This window comes from Panthera tigris, chromosome D1 (assembly GCF_018350195.1).
Source record: "Panthera tigris isolate Pti1 chromosome D1, P.tigris_Pti1_mat1.1, whole genome shotgun sequence".
Classification (NCBI taxonomy): Eukaryota; Metazoa; Chordata; class Mammalia; order Carnivora; family Felidae; genus Panthera; species Panthera tigris.
The window spans coordinates 30,956,031-30,970,704 of record NC_056669.1 but is presented as its reverse complement, the minus strand read 5'-3'; the positions used below and the strand labels follow the sequence as shown (position 1 = coordinate 30,970,704).

Genomic DNA, 14,674 nt, shown 5'->3' with positions numbered 1-14,674 from the left:
TGACTCTCCCAATGTGCTTATTGGATGAGCCATCCCTCCTGCTCTCTCTCCATTTCTTCCACAGCCCTGTATTCCTGCTGGGTCCTTTTCCTACATGCCAGCCAGCTTCTCCTCCACCTACAATGCCAAGTGCTTCAGCTCTGAATATAAAGTTACATACCCTACACTGTAAAGCAGCTGGAGACCTGCTATTAATGGGAAAAATTCAATTGCACACACTCCTCAGGAAGTTAGCTCCCGTCCTACCAAAGTTCCTCCAAACCAGATGCTTCTGACATGTACAGTGTTCTCCACATCACTGTACACTCAGATAATTACAAATTATCGGCTGCTGTAAGCCAAGCGCAAAGATAAGGCCAGGGCTGGCCCTCCAGGGCATGTAAGGCCTGCAGTCCACACAGGGTCCCAAGCTGAGAAGGCTCCCTTGCAACAAGTAGTTAAATAAGCCACAGAGATCTAATCCACAGTGCAATGAATATAGATAATATTGTACTATAATTATGTCATGTGATAAATACTGCTACAGTGGCAATCATATTACAACATATAAATGTATCAAAGCACACACTGTACACATAGTTTCAGACACACTACCTTCATCCTGAAATTCTTAATATTTTTTAAACAAGGGCCCCATATTTTCATTACGCACTGGGCCCCACCCGTTAGGGTAACCTGGCCTAGCAGTGGCAGAGGGCAGTAGCTGAAATATATATATAGCTAATTGTTGAATGAAGAAATTATCTAAATCATCCAGGAGGAGTCAGAAGGCTTTGTTTAGACGATAACTATTTCACAGGTCTTGAAGGCAGAGAATATAAGAAAACAGAGGAAACTAGGGGCAAAAGTATTAAAAAGTGAATGCAGATGTACTCCAAGAATAGCAAGCAGACTGGTGAGAAGACTGTATGAGCAGTATCCCAGCCTGGAGCCCCTCAACAGTGTATGCCTGGCACTGGCACTCACTGCTCACAACTGCTTGCTACAGTCTGGAATTGGTACAGAAATTGAGGTACCTTTACCGTAATGAAGGTAATTTTATGTCTGTTGAAGCTCATCATAAAAGCTGGGGCAGGGACTTTGTATATCTTTTCATTTCCTTTTTCTAGTAATAATTTTTGAATGTGTTTTATCAAGTAACAGACTAGAAAAAAAAAATTTAAAGAAGGAAAAATGATTCTTCACCACAGACAGATTGAGAAGTATTGCTCTAGACCAGAAACAACAGTCTGTCCTTGGGCAGTTGTGATCAGAGCTGGGAGGACAAATATATTGACCAGTTCAGTTTACCAGGCTTAGCAACCAAATGGATGTAGGACGTATGAGACCAAAACAGTGTGAAACCACTTCAGCAGAAGCCTTCCTAGCACTTTGCTGAAGTCAGCTACAGCACAAAAAGAGAGGTTTGGGTTTAGACACAGTGGCTCTCAAAGCTGGTCCCATATCTGAATCACCTGGGAAACTTAAAACAATGAATGCCCAGGCCCCACTCCTGACCAGTTAATGACCTTGGAGGTGGGGCACAGGTATTGGTAGTTTTTAAAAGCTCCTCCACAGATCGGAGCAAGGCTGAGCCACTGGTCTAGGGCAAGTTTTACAGGAGGGTCTGGGGCAAATCAGGGACCCTGATGGCCAGAGTAGGGAGAACAGGAGGCCAAGAAGGCAGAGGTGACACAGACATCACTGACCACTTGGGAATATTGTAAATGGCCACTATGGGCAAAGAAAATTATGTTGATCTCCTCCTTCCTACTTCTCACAGCCACCAGGACCCAGAATTCATGATGCCACTGCAGGACTGAAGTTATGCTATATTATAGTTGAAACAGTCATTTGTGAATAACCTGGGAACCTAATCACTTTTTCCTTTCTCTAAACAGAAAAGTTCCATGTTCCAAGTGACTTGTAAGTGATATTTCAGAATATAGTTCTTCCAGAGGACCACCTGTATGGGAAAGTGAAAACAAGAACAATATTTGCACAAGGAGGATCTGGACATGATCCTGGCCCTACCCTTGTAGGACCATCACTTTGGGTCAGTGACACTAGCTCTGTGGCCATGAGTTTCTTCCTCTGTAAAATGGGTGAATGCCTAACTGTTCACAAAGACCCTTTGAAGGTCAGATATAAATTAAATACTCTGAAACATGCTATAAAGGAGTTTTGTGGATATTTGAAATGCTTATTTTTGTATGCTTTGTATATTAGAATAGCCTCAGTGTGGGTTTTTTTTTATGTCCTTAATAGGAAATAATCCCAATCTTTCCATTCTTAAGCATTTAATTTTCTGTCTAACCATGTTTTATGCACAAGATTTTGTGTCAAGTCATCTTATTACAGTTTATAAAATTTTACAACAAAAGGTCTGTCCAGTGGGATCCTGTCAAACCAACCCAGCCCCTTGACCAGCAGTCAGCAAACCCCAGGTGTGGGCCAAAGCCACTATGCCTTCTGTCTTTGTGTAGTCAGCAAGCTATGAATGTCTTTCACATTTTTAAGTGGTTAGAAAAATAAAATCAAAAGAGCAAGATGTGGGAACACAAAAAAATTATATTAACTTCACATTTCAATGTTAATAAATAGTTTTATTGGCACCCTGCCATGCCCATTCGTTGACATACTGTCTGTGGCTGCTTTGGGGCATAGTGATGTTGACGTGAAAGATACCATGTAGTCTGCAAAGCTGAACACATTTGCTACCTGGCCCTTTACAGTAAACTGCCCTTTACAGGAATCCTGCCCTGAAGGATGAGGCCTTATATACTAAAAGGAGGCCTCAGGCCCTCTGTGGCCACTGTCTGGGCCTCCTAGCCATCTCCTTGCTTTGGCTCTTCCCCTTAGCTCTTCCCTTTGACTATAAGCTCCTGAGTGTTCTGACTGCATCTGAAGTTTCTCATACCGCATGCACAGGACAGGTTGTTTTCCTCATATCTGCTCCAAAGAACACACTCTGCCCTCATGCCTCATCTACTCACTAGGCTTTATGTACTCTCCCCACTGGACACTTCTAGGCATCCCTTAGGTCCTCCACCCTTCAGGCTCACCCCAGGCTAGAGTGAGGAAGAACTGATGGACAGATTCTCTTCTTAAACACAGAGATACATTGACCAGTGGTAATAATACATATTTTTGCCAGTGGTAAAAATACACACATGCACGCACAAAATCTCATTACTTTTAAAGACAGTGAAAATACAATTCAGCAGTCATGCCACCAGGCAGCAATCCTTATCCACTGGCAAGAACTTCAAAAGAACAATCTCCAGCTCACCAAGCTCACATCACTGACCCCAACTTTTATTTACGACTGTGTCTCCCAAATGATGCGAGAGCCTCCCTCTCTCCACCCACTCGGTGCAGAGGTGCTGATGGTGCTGGAAGCACTCTCTGTGACCCTCATTCCAAAATACTTCCTGCTAGTAAGAGAGTCTCCCTAATCTGTCCCCTCCTTCTGGATTTACATCTCCAGGTGTGCACTGCACCTGCAGGGTACCTTCATCTGGAGTTTGATAAAAATGCAGAAACTCAGGCTTTACCTGAGACCTGAATCAGAATCTGCATTTTGACCAGACCCCACAGTAAAGTTTGAGAAGCACTAATCTATATTTTGTCCTTTGATATACGTATATGCCATCTCTTCCTGGACAGAGCTTGTATTTGCTAGTGTCTTTATGTGCTATCACTTTCAAGATTTTTTAAAATAAATATTACCTCTCAGTGCTTGTTTAGAGGCATGAAACTAACACTGCAAATAAAAAAAGCTAGCTTGTAACTCCAAATTCTAGAGAATTCAACTGTTTCCTTTCTGAAATCTTTCTGGTAGGTTACTAGGTGAATTTTTAATACATTAATAAAAGGGATGAATTCACTGAGAAAATGAGGATGATAAATTTGGTATTTCTCCAAGGAATCCACTGTGAAAAATGAGATGATATATATTAGAGCCTCATAAACGAGAAAACACCGTGAAAATGGTTATTAATACTGATAATGATCATTAGTACTTGTTACCATAAGTTAATAATAACCTCAGTGCTTCCTGAATAATTAAGTCAGTAATAACAAAATAAGGACAATGGAAACTATATTGGTTACATGAGGTTGGGAGACACTTTCCTTCTAAATTAGGCCTGTTACCACAGAGCAAACCAAACCTTTAGGAAACCCTGTTCCCTTGTTTGTGTTGTTTTTCCCAGTGAGCAACTCATTCATGTTGAAAGTTTTTGTTTCAGATTGTGGAAAGCTTTTCTGTGTGTCTGTTTGTTTTTTAGATTGTGGAAAGCTTCTTTTTTTTTTTTTTTAAAGAAATCCCTGCACCCAACACGGGGCTCAAACTCAAAACCCCAAGATCAGGAGTTCCATGCACTACCAACTGAGCCAACCAGGTGTCCCTTGTTGAAACTTTTTTTTTTTTTTTTTTGATACAGGGCATCTGCCTTCTTTTTAGCTGGAGCGTATTTTACTTTCTCCTGGAATTTTTGTTTGCCTTTGTATCTTAGCTTCATAGTAGGATAAGTAAATTTTCAGTCCTTGAATAAACTGAAGAGCAGGCCTTGGTCACTGACCTGACCTGTCCTCAGGTTTGCCCTGATCAGAGTCCTACTCTGTTCACAGTCTACAGTGAGGTTCCTGGAAAGTGGCACACATGTCAGATTTCTGACGGGGCCCCACACAATGTAACAATACCTCTACATTCTGGTTACTTCCATCCCTTTTGGCAGGTGATATATGCTGTGTGAGCCATAGATGCAACAGGTTATAGCAGAAACATTAGGCAGAAGACTTGGGGCCTGAGTTTCCCAGGTGAGGAGTTGCCATCAGGCAGAGACTGGGAGTGTGGAGGGGTAGAGGGATGAATCCTTCTTATATTTTATCACAGTAGTGGATCATAAGGACAAGGGACACAGCACAGGCTCTACACAGGCCAGGCTTCACCAGACATGGTCAAAAGTGCTGAGTTAATGTGCTTGAATTAGAAAAGGCAGATGAGCAGGTGGCAAACTTACAATTTCTTTCATGTGAAATGGGTCCCTGAATTGATTCTCAGATCTCAGAAAGAGTCTTCAGGGTGGGGTAGGAGAAGAGCCAGATCCGGTCGCTTACTTGAATGATCTTGAATGAAGTATGCTCATTGAAGCAGGTCTGAAATGGTTCTTTCCATGCCAGAAGGCATCCCTATATCACCTGTAAATCCTGAAAATATATTGGTCAGTAACTGGGGCCATTGTAGAACTGGGAAGCTTCACCTGGGGTCACAGCCATCTCCTTCAGCTTTCTGTCATACCACACAGTCTGACCAGATTCAGACCAGTATCCATCGACCAGATGTGACAGAGACAGCATCATCAACTTCTGGAGCATGGTGGCCTCCAGCATAGACCAGGCAATGCCCATACAATTTTAGGCTCTCCAAGGGTATGGACAAGCTCAGGAGATGAAGTAGGAATCTGCAGAAATAGTCCTTCAAGTCACAGAACATAAGTCTTCGCTGGTCCTAAGGACTGGTTATTTTGGCACTATATGTAATGTATACTTGAGATATGACAACTTACAAATCCAATTTCCAGGTGCACTGTGAACCCATCAGGGCCACCTTGAGAAGAGGTTCAATCTGGGTCCAAAGCATCACATTAAAGATGATGACCAAGGAAACACTCACATCTTCATTAATCCAAGTATTCATGCTAGAAACCATTATTTAGATGGCAGTTATGTTAAACTGCCCAAAAGACATCATCATGCATAGAAATCTCCTCACTTGGATTTAAAATACAAATTTCTAGTCGTCACTCTCAAGATCCTAATGTGGTTACAGGCTCCCATGAGGCCCTATTTCCTTGGGCATTCTGTTCCCCTCAACTGTGCACTTGGGGATATTTTGGCCTTACCAGCCTTAAGGCTATACACTCCTCCCTCAGTGGGGAATCGTGAAGGCCTAAGGAAGGAGCTGCCCACTCTTTGACCCAGGCCAGTGCCTTTAATGCCTCTAATCCAGAATAATGGCTCTCGGATCAATCCTGGAACCCCAAGAACTTCAATCCCAGGGAAATGGAACTCTATCCTTGTAGCTGATCCAACTTCCTGGATGTGATCCTTGGCCTGTGCCCAAAGCTTTAGGCTCCTGCTTTGCTAGAACAGCATTAAATATTTCCAAAGGGGTTGAACCTTCCATTTCAAAGCTAGTATAACCTCATTTTGCAGGTCATTTTGCAGCATTCTGCAGGTCGATGGCACTGCTACAATCTTAGTACCTCTGTCTTTCCCTCTGAAAAGGCTTCTTGGTGAGCCAGGAACTGGCCTAGCATGCAGACTCCAGCAAGTCAGGCCAAGTGTCTACCTACATGATCCAGGGACATGCTGTTGGTTTGGAGGGCAACATCTTCCAAATGCTGTAGGAAGTTTGTATTGAATAAACACCTACTAGACCAAAACCTTGAGACCCAAAGGTGAAGCAACAAAACAGTTCAGGAGTAATCAACCACATATTAACAATAAAAAGTGTCCTGATGTTATGTAACAGAAATTTTTCATTATGGGAAAATTTCCCACTGATAGCATCATAAATAGAAAAAAAGATTATATCTCAACTTAGAGAGGGGTGAAAATTCTGTTAGATGACCCAGAGGACTCTACTGATAGCAAGACTCCCCTCTTAGAGTACTTGTGGAATCAGAATAAAATGATTTAATGACACAGGGGCAATACAAATATGCTCAACATTTTTTTTAATCAGTCGCCACTGCATGAGACTTATCTACATAGATATACAAGAAATGTACTAGCTCTTAAAGACACAAAGAACCTGTGCACATACAAAGTAAACAGAATTTTCCCCTCGGACTTTAGAGCTCAGAATCTCCCTCACAATGATCCAACAGAAACAGAATGTGCTATTTTACTTACTTATTTTAACTTATTTTTACTTACTTATTTTAAATGTCTATCAATATTTAAAATGAATATCTTATATGGTCAGCAATCCTAGAGACAGAAATATACCAACAGATATTCATTGTAACTTTGTGGGTTTTCTTATTTGTTTTTACTTTATATTATTTTATTTTAATTCCAGTGTAGTTAACCTACGTTGCAACTTTGCTTGCAGTAGCTAAAATATTGGAGACAATCGATGTTCATCAATAGGAGATTGTTTGAATAAATTATGTCCCTAATGGACAAATGGGGTAATAATACATAGAGCTGTCTTGTCGTATATGTAATTCCCCTGAAGAAACCATTATTAGTAATCACCTCTGCTAGAGGTGAGAGGGGTACCTTAGGACCAGAAGTGGAGGCTTTATTTTCCTCTTTATATTATTTGAATATTTTATCCTTACAGATTACCTACTCACAAAGTAAACTTTGCAGGAAAAGCAGCATGCTCTTGAAAGGAACAATGCCACTGTCTTGCTGTGCACGGATGCATGAAATCAGTGAGGATCATCACCTAAGAGGGTCTACCCAGTAGACCCAGTCAAGAGTTATTTGCTTCATTACCATTAGCCTCTAAAAATACCCCTGCCCTTCTATTGCAGGAGAATCTCACACAACATGTGTGGCCTTTAATATCCAGAGCAATAGATTTAAGCAAGAAATAAACCTGAATGGGGAAGAAGCAGAAAATATCCCTATATGAAAAGAATTCTGCTAGATTATAGGGGAGGAACCAGAGAAAGGGGGCTGGCCTCCAGAATCCTTCTCAGGTGCTAAATATTCTGAAAATACTGACCTAAACTCCAGCATATCCTGAATCTTCATTAGAAGAGCATTCAAGTCAGTATAATGGAACTCTGAGTCATCGCATCAAAGATTAAGCACTTTTATTTCACTTGCTACTTCCTTGACCTGTGCATTCCTTGAATGCACAGAAAACTCTTTGGCTAACCTTCCAATACTTCTGCTGCTCAGGCTGTGCAGCTTTTGCCCCAAATTTAATCTCCATGTTCTTGCTCCAAGACACTCTGGTCCCTTCAGTTGGCTAGTACAGCACTGTAAGAATCCCAGTGCCAACTCTATCTTCCCAGCACAGGACGGCTCAGACATCCTACCTCTCTCTGACTGAGCCACTGCCCAGGTAGCCATGTGTCCCCACTTGTGTCAGAGAAATGACTACCTGCTGAAAGAGACACTTCCCACATGCTGAAAACTTCACTACTAGAAGATGAAAGGAACAGTGTTCAAAGAGTTCAAACATTCCAGGGAATATGACTCAGGCCTCAAGCAGGGTAAAGTCCTAAAACAGGCAAAGCTCATAAAATCGGTGACCTCACAGAAGGCCAGGAAGAGAGGCACAATTTGCCCACACACCCTTGGAAGACAGCACTTTCTGTAATATGGATGAAAGAAGGTGACCAGGTCATGTTGCTAAGTTATCCACCTCCTCTAAGGAGAAGACTGATAAGGTTCTCCTCTTCTTTCCTTCAAGAACTTTGGATCTGGAATCCAGGTAATGTCAGTGAAGGAGCACTAAATGAGGCAGAGCTGGGCAAAGAGATGAACTTACCTTTACAGAGGCATGATGCAGGGTGCCTACCTGGCCACTTTCCTCTCTCCTAACTTTTGCCAGCTAAAATATCAGGTATACGAGATACAGAGTTAATTGGATTATTGCTCACTGATGCATTTATATTAAGGAAAAAAGTCATGAGTAAGAACTATGCCTTGATCATATCAAGCAGGAATTCTTGCATTCATGGAGTGGGAGTAGGAAAGAGGAGAGGGAGCTGGTTCAGACATGGTTCACATTGATAAGCACCAAAGATCTCCAAATGATATGCTGAGTAAAAGAAACCAGATAAAAACAGAGTACATACTTTAGGACTGCATTTCTAGAAAACTCTAGAAAATGCAAACAAATATATGGTGCCAGAAAACAACAGATCAGTGTGCCTGGGGCTGCGGAAGCAGAGAGGGGCATGAGAGAGAGATGCAAAGGGGCATAAGGAAATCTCTGGGGCTGATGGATATTTTCACTGTCTTAATTGTGGTGGTATTTTCATGTTTGAAATTCTGAATTTTCATATTTTGAAAATTTTATATATATATATGTTGATCTATATATACATAAATTATATATATTTATTTATATATATATAACTATATAGATATATAAAATTATATATATATATTTATATTTATATATATATATTTTTATATAACTATATAGATATATAAAATTATATATATATATTTATATATCTATATCTATAAAATTTTCAAACTGTGCAAGCTAAACATGCAAGCTTATTGCTAACAATTATACTGCAGTAAAGGTAATTTGAGACCACTGTTCAATCTAAGGAAAAAAAAAAAGAGGTCATCCTCAAAAGTCATCTTTGTCCTCCTATTTCTTGGATGTGATATAATCAAACAGTTATGATTGATTATGAACCAGCATAAGGTAAAGTTCATGGGAAAAAACAAAAGCTGGATCCCAGCAGCGCCTTCCCTTCCCCCACCCACTACCTGCCTTCTGAGGTACAAGAAAAGGGCTGATCCTAACAGCTCAGCTCCACAAAGCTGCCAGCTAAGTAGCCAATTCCCTTGTGACCTATATTCCACTGGCCACATCCACATTCCCAGCTACTGCTGGGAAAGGTCCCCACCTCCAACTCAGTTAATGACCCAGTCAAAGCTAGAGCAAAGCAAGAAGAGGAAGCAACAAAAAGTGTGTTCTCCTCTGGCCTCCAGAGATAATCCTTGGTGCCCAGCCCATGCAAGACAGGACGAATTGATCAGAAAGCCTATTACCATGATGGTGATACAATCAAAAAGATGCCCAAAAGACATATATTGTGAAGGACTCTAAGAGACGGCCCTGAATTTGGGTCAGAGCTTCTCTGTCTTACCTAGTATAAAAGAAGTAATAACAAGGATAACAATGACTTTACTAAGCATTTCAAACTATTTCCTCAGGCTTGAGTCACAGCTATTCCCAGGAACCTCCATAAGCCCCTGACTGATTCCTGCTGCAGCCACCCCAACCCAGGTATGGACATGGTTAACTCACCTGTGAGAAGCTCAGGCTTCTTCACAGCCAGTCAACTACCTGACACCTCATCTTCTTTCATGCCAGACATCAACAAATACCCAGCCTCCCTCCCACACCTTTTCCTGTGGACTATTAGGGTGCACTATCTGGCCCAACTCAAGCCCCTCAGAGCTGCTCCTCATAATGACCTGGCTGGGTCCCATGCATGGACTGCCATATCCTTGACCTGCATCAATAGACAAACAACATGCTACTTGCACACCTCTGGCCTTTCTCTCTGTGGTGTGGGCTCCTGATACCCTGCTGCATGTCAGAGGCTCCTGTTGCCTCTGCTTTGAGTAATCCTTCTGGGGTTTGCATCAGCCTTGCATCAGGAGGAAGGCTGAGCATCCTACAAGAGCCAGAGCCAGTCTTCAAAGAGGAATGGGTTAGAGATCACTGACAAGATGGAAAAAAAGTCTTAGGAACAACTGGGGAAACAAAATGCCTCTTTAATTTTCTGAGCCCCAGAGTAAGAAGAGTGCCATGTCTTTCTCTCAAACAATATCATGACATCCTTCCCAACACCAAAGTCAAGAACAGGTAAAACAAAGAAGACATGTAAGTCTTGAAAAGGTGGAAATAGAAAGAGTTTCTGAAGGTGTTCTTGTGGCAGCAAAATACATTCAGATATTCACTTCCATCAAAAACTTCCCTATCTCCTGGAGGAAACTCAGAGAAACTAACAAAGGGGATAGAGAAGAAGCAAAAGCTAAGTGGTGTTGTCTGCCCGGACTCAGCTTCAACATTAACTTTCAGTGCCAAAGCATTTGATACTGCTGGTCTGTGTTCCCAGCAACACTGGAGGTTTTGAATATGGAAAGTGCCAGCAATCTACCTGAAAGACATGGTCAGGGTTATAGAATACTATAAATAGATACAGTTAACAAAAAATCTGGGCTAGGGCACCCATGCAGGCTGTGGGTAAGTTATTCTATCATTAAACACAACCATTTGCCACAGACAACACTTTGCAAAAGGGGACTGGGAAGGAGTGAGCTGGTGACTGACAAATGGAGAGAGAAGCTGTATCAATCCTAGAGTGGGGCAAATAAATCCAGGGCTGAGGATCTTGGAGGACCCATGGGACAGCGTTCTGCTGACTGCTCTGGGAAGTCAAGATCTACCATAGCTGGGAGCCCCGGAGCTCCGGCCTCTGCGGAATAGACAAGCCTTCTAGCAGGATTGGTAGGAAAGTACGGACCCGGGAGAAAAACAGAAGCAGGTTCCCCAAGGAGGACTAGGGGCGGAGCAGTGATGGGGGACATTTGAAAGAGACCTGAAAGCTAGTTCTGTTGTCCTTCCCAGAGAGCTGGGAGTATCCACGAGGAAAGCAGAGCCCGGGCATCAGAAGCACAGAGAAAGAGTGGGGAAGCTCTAGGACACAGACGCCTGGAGACTGAGCGGGTAGCGCCTAGTGTGACCCAGGGGCCTGGATCTCGAGGCAAGGAGCAGAGTGCCTAGTGATGCAGGGGGACGCCAGACCCAAAGAAGAAGAGACTGAAGGGCCCTTCCCCGTGGGGGCTCGGAATTCGCGGGATGCAGACTCTTGGGGCCGCCTCCCTCAGGTGAGAGGGGAGGCGAGAACTACGGGTGTGTAAGGCTGAGATGTCTGGAGTCAGGCAGGTGCCGGGCGGGGCTCTCTCACCTGCGGAGCACCAGGTAACTCAAGATCACCAGCAGCAGGAGTCCGAGTGTGCGGCTGGGCTTTCGCCCGACGCTCCACTTGCTCATCGCGCGGCTTGGAGGGACCGCAGCTAGCATTCCAGCCAGCACTCAGCCGCGCGCGCGGGAGGCTAGACGCGGGGGGCGGGGCCGCACTCCGGTCGCCTGGGCTACCTGACAGCGGCCCGCCCGGCCCGCAGGCGCTCATTCGCTGAAGCCCTCGGCCCCGCCCCTAGCGCCTTCGGGCTAGCGTGGGCGGGAACGGGGCCTAGAACTGGCTGCAGCCCCGCGCTACCCGGCGGTTCTCGGGGTCTGCCACGCCCCAAGTCTCAAAGAGGCATTGGCTGTTTCTGCGGATATTTACCTGCACGTGATATGCAAACGGGTGCAAAATACCCGGCGCGTGTAGCCCAGTCCTTGCACACTCGTAGAGCACACCCCACCCCCCACCCCCCACGCTACATTAGCAAGCAGCGATTAAAGGCACCTGCAAAGCCAACGCACTATCTTAAAGCAATTCAGATTTTGAAGAAAGAAAAATTTGTAGTGACATGTGAAAAGTCAAAACGGTGTAGAATTTTCTTTAGACATAATTTATGGCTTAGTGTGGTTGACGTTTGCATCGCATGGGGATGGTGGGGTGCCGAGAAAGGAACACCAAAATATTTTTTGCCTTTAGTCTCCACAAGTCTTGTTCCGGTCCTGACTCCCAGCACATTCAATTTTTTATCTTTAAAAAGTCCAGATAAAATACTCACATGAAAAGGACGAATAAAATTCTTATTCTGGTACAGAATTATATCACAAAGGACATTGTGTAAGATTTGGGCAAACTTATGCTTTCTAACAATCACACACCTAACTCATGCCAAGAACAGAATTCAGATTTTATTGAAAGAAAATCTGAAACATTTTCTAGGAAGGCTAATGTTTTTTCAGAGCACCCGAGTTTCTAGAAAATACCCCGTTTCATGTTTCAAAACTACTTCTGTCACTTGTACATAGTTTTGAAATTGTAAAGTTGATAGGAACAAAATGAGATTTTACTTTTCAGAACAAAGACATGCAGAGTTTGGTGTGAAGAGTCCTTTTTGTAGCATTGGGAAAATATTTAGTCAGGTAGCAAAAAACCAAGAAGCAAAAACAAACAAGAGGGGAGGATAGCAGGGCCAGAAGCATTCCTGGAGACATTTAGAGAGAGAAGTAGCTACCCCTTAGCACACTCTACAAAATCAGTACCTTTTCTCCATTTTTAAAGGCATGTAATTGTTTGATACATACTAGGAGTATGATGAAAATATTTTGGTATAATTGTGATAAAAGATAGCCCATGAAACATGGAGAAAGTGTTAAAGTCTAGCCCCCTTTTTACCTTTGGAGGCCCATCCCTGGCACATACCCAACACTCACCCCTCACTCCTTGTGATATCGCTGGGGAGGAGTACAATCTATTACACATAAGGGTATTCTAAAGTTACTTAAACAATACCAGCAGCTCCATACTTTTTCAGATATTAGCAAAAACTAATGAGCTATAATACCCCTGAAATTCTTAGCCCAACTCTATTACCCTTGTTTTTATTTATGGAAGAAAACATAAATAACTCAGTGCTTTAAAAATAATCATTACCCCTTAACCCCCTGGGAAGCACAGAACTATAGACACAACTACTCACACTTTAAGAGCAATTTTACTTTATCTTGATTTAATGATACCATGGAGAGTGTTACAAAGATAGCACTAATCTGAGAGGTGTTTTGCTGAGGAGCCAAGACTTTTGGGTTTTAAAATATTAGCAAGATACTCCTTCAAAATACTCTTTTCAAAATGTTTAATGAATTTAACCCAAGGAAGACAATGAAATACTCAAATCCCTGGGAATGTAAGCTACAGTTAAATGAACTGGCCTGGTAGAGATGAAAACAAAGTGTTCTGGCAAGGTGCATGAGGTGGAAACAAATCCCTGACGCTCAGGAATCATAATCTTCACAGGTCACCTTTCTGGGGTCAAGGGTTTTGCTTTAGAAAATATACAAAAAAAAAAAATTACTGAAGTCCTGTTGATATCCTCAGCCCACAGCTCAGCTATTAGAGCTCTGACAGAGACCATGGTTCCTTCCTTGATAATTCACCTATCCCACATAGTCAGTGGGAAAGAAATGTACACCAAGAAGCGTGGTGGGAGTAAAAGCTACAATCAGAATCAGTACAGTGTAGGCTCTCAAGAAAAATAATCGTATCAAACTAACCTCATTGGCAGTTTTATTTTTATTTATAATAGGCATAACAAACAGGTATATAGATCAATTATTCATTTACTCACATCTTATTTTTGAGTACCTTGTGCTAATGCCTTAGATATAGAGTATCTGAATTTTAGAAAAACATTTCACAAAATCTTTCTTAAGGTCATGAGAACAAGATGCAAAATGTGGCTTCTGTGATAGTGCAGCTACTTGGGCCCCTGGAACATGATATAACAACCTCAATTCACCTTCCTCCTTAAAGACAGACACCCCAGACCAGTCCTTGACACCCACCCTCTCCAGTTCTTTTGCTTCAGGTTACATGACAAGACCAACTATGCTGTCAAATTGACCAAGAGTCTTGAGCAAAGAAATTAAGAACATGTGGGAATTTCTGGGACTAGAGGAAGGCAATTTCAACCATAGACAAAAAGAAAATAGAAAGTCTCAGGAAGGTGATTTTGGCCTTGGAAAAAGAAAAAGAAAACAGATCCAAGTTAAGATGAGTTGTCAAGGCTTCTTACCTCAAGAGATGTGTCAGTGGGACTGGAAGAGACCTGTATACATTGGGAAGGGATGCACTGAACTTCATCCTTGGCCTTTGTAGTCTAAAAATATCACTTTTCAGCCTCAGCCTTTTGGAAGGCAGAAAAGCCAAAGACCTAATTCCACATTTCATCCATTAAGAAGTAAACAACATGTTTAATGACTACTATGTGCTGAACACTTAGA

At 42.5% G+C, this 14,674-nt stretch overlaps 1 protein-coding gene across 2 annotated transcripts in view; it reads right to left on the bottom strand.

The window, feature by feature from the left end:
• LOC102957305 (beta-galactosidase-1-like protein 2) overlaps nt 1-11,794 on the bottom strand; it is a 63,084-nt gene extending 51,290 nt beyond the window's left edge. For both annotated transcript variants that reach the window (XM_042959119.1, XM_007082660.3), the window contains exon 1: nt 11,679-11,794. In XM_042959119.1, coding sequence (XP_042815053.1) covers nt 11,679-11,794 — 116 coding nt within the window. The remainder of the gene's footprint in view (nt 1-11,678) is intronic.
• Nucleotides 11,795-14,674: the final 2,880 nt, after the last annotated feature.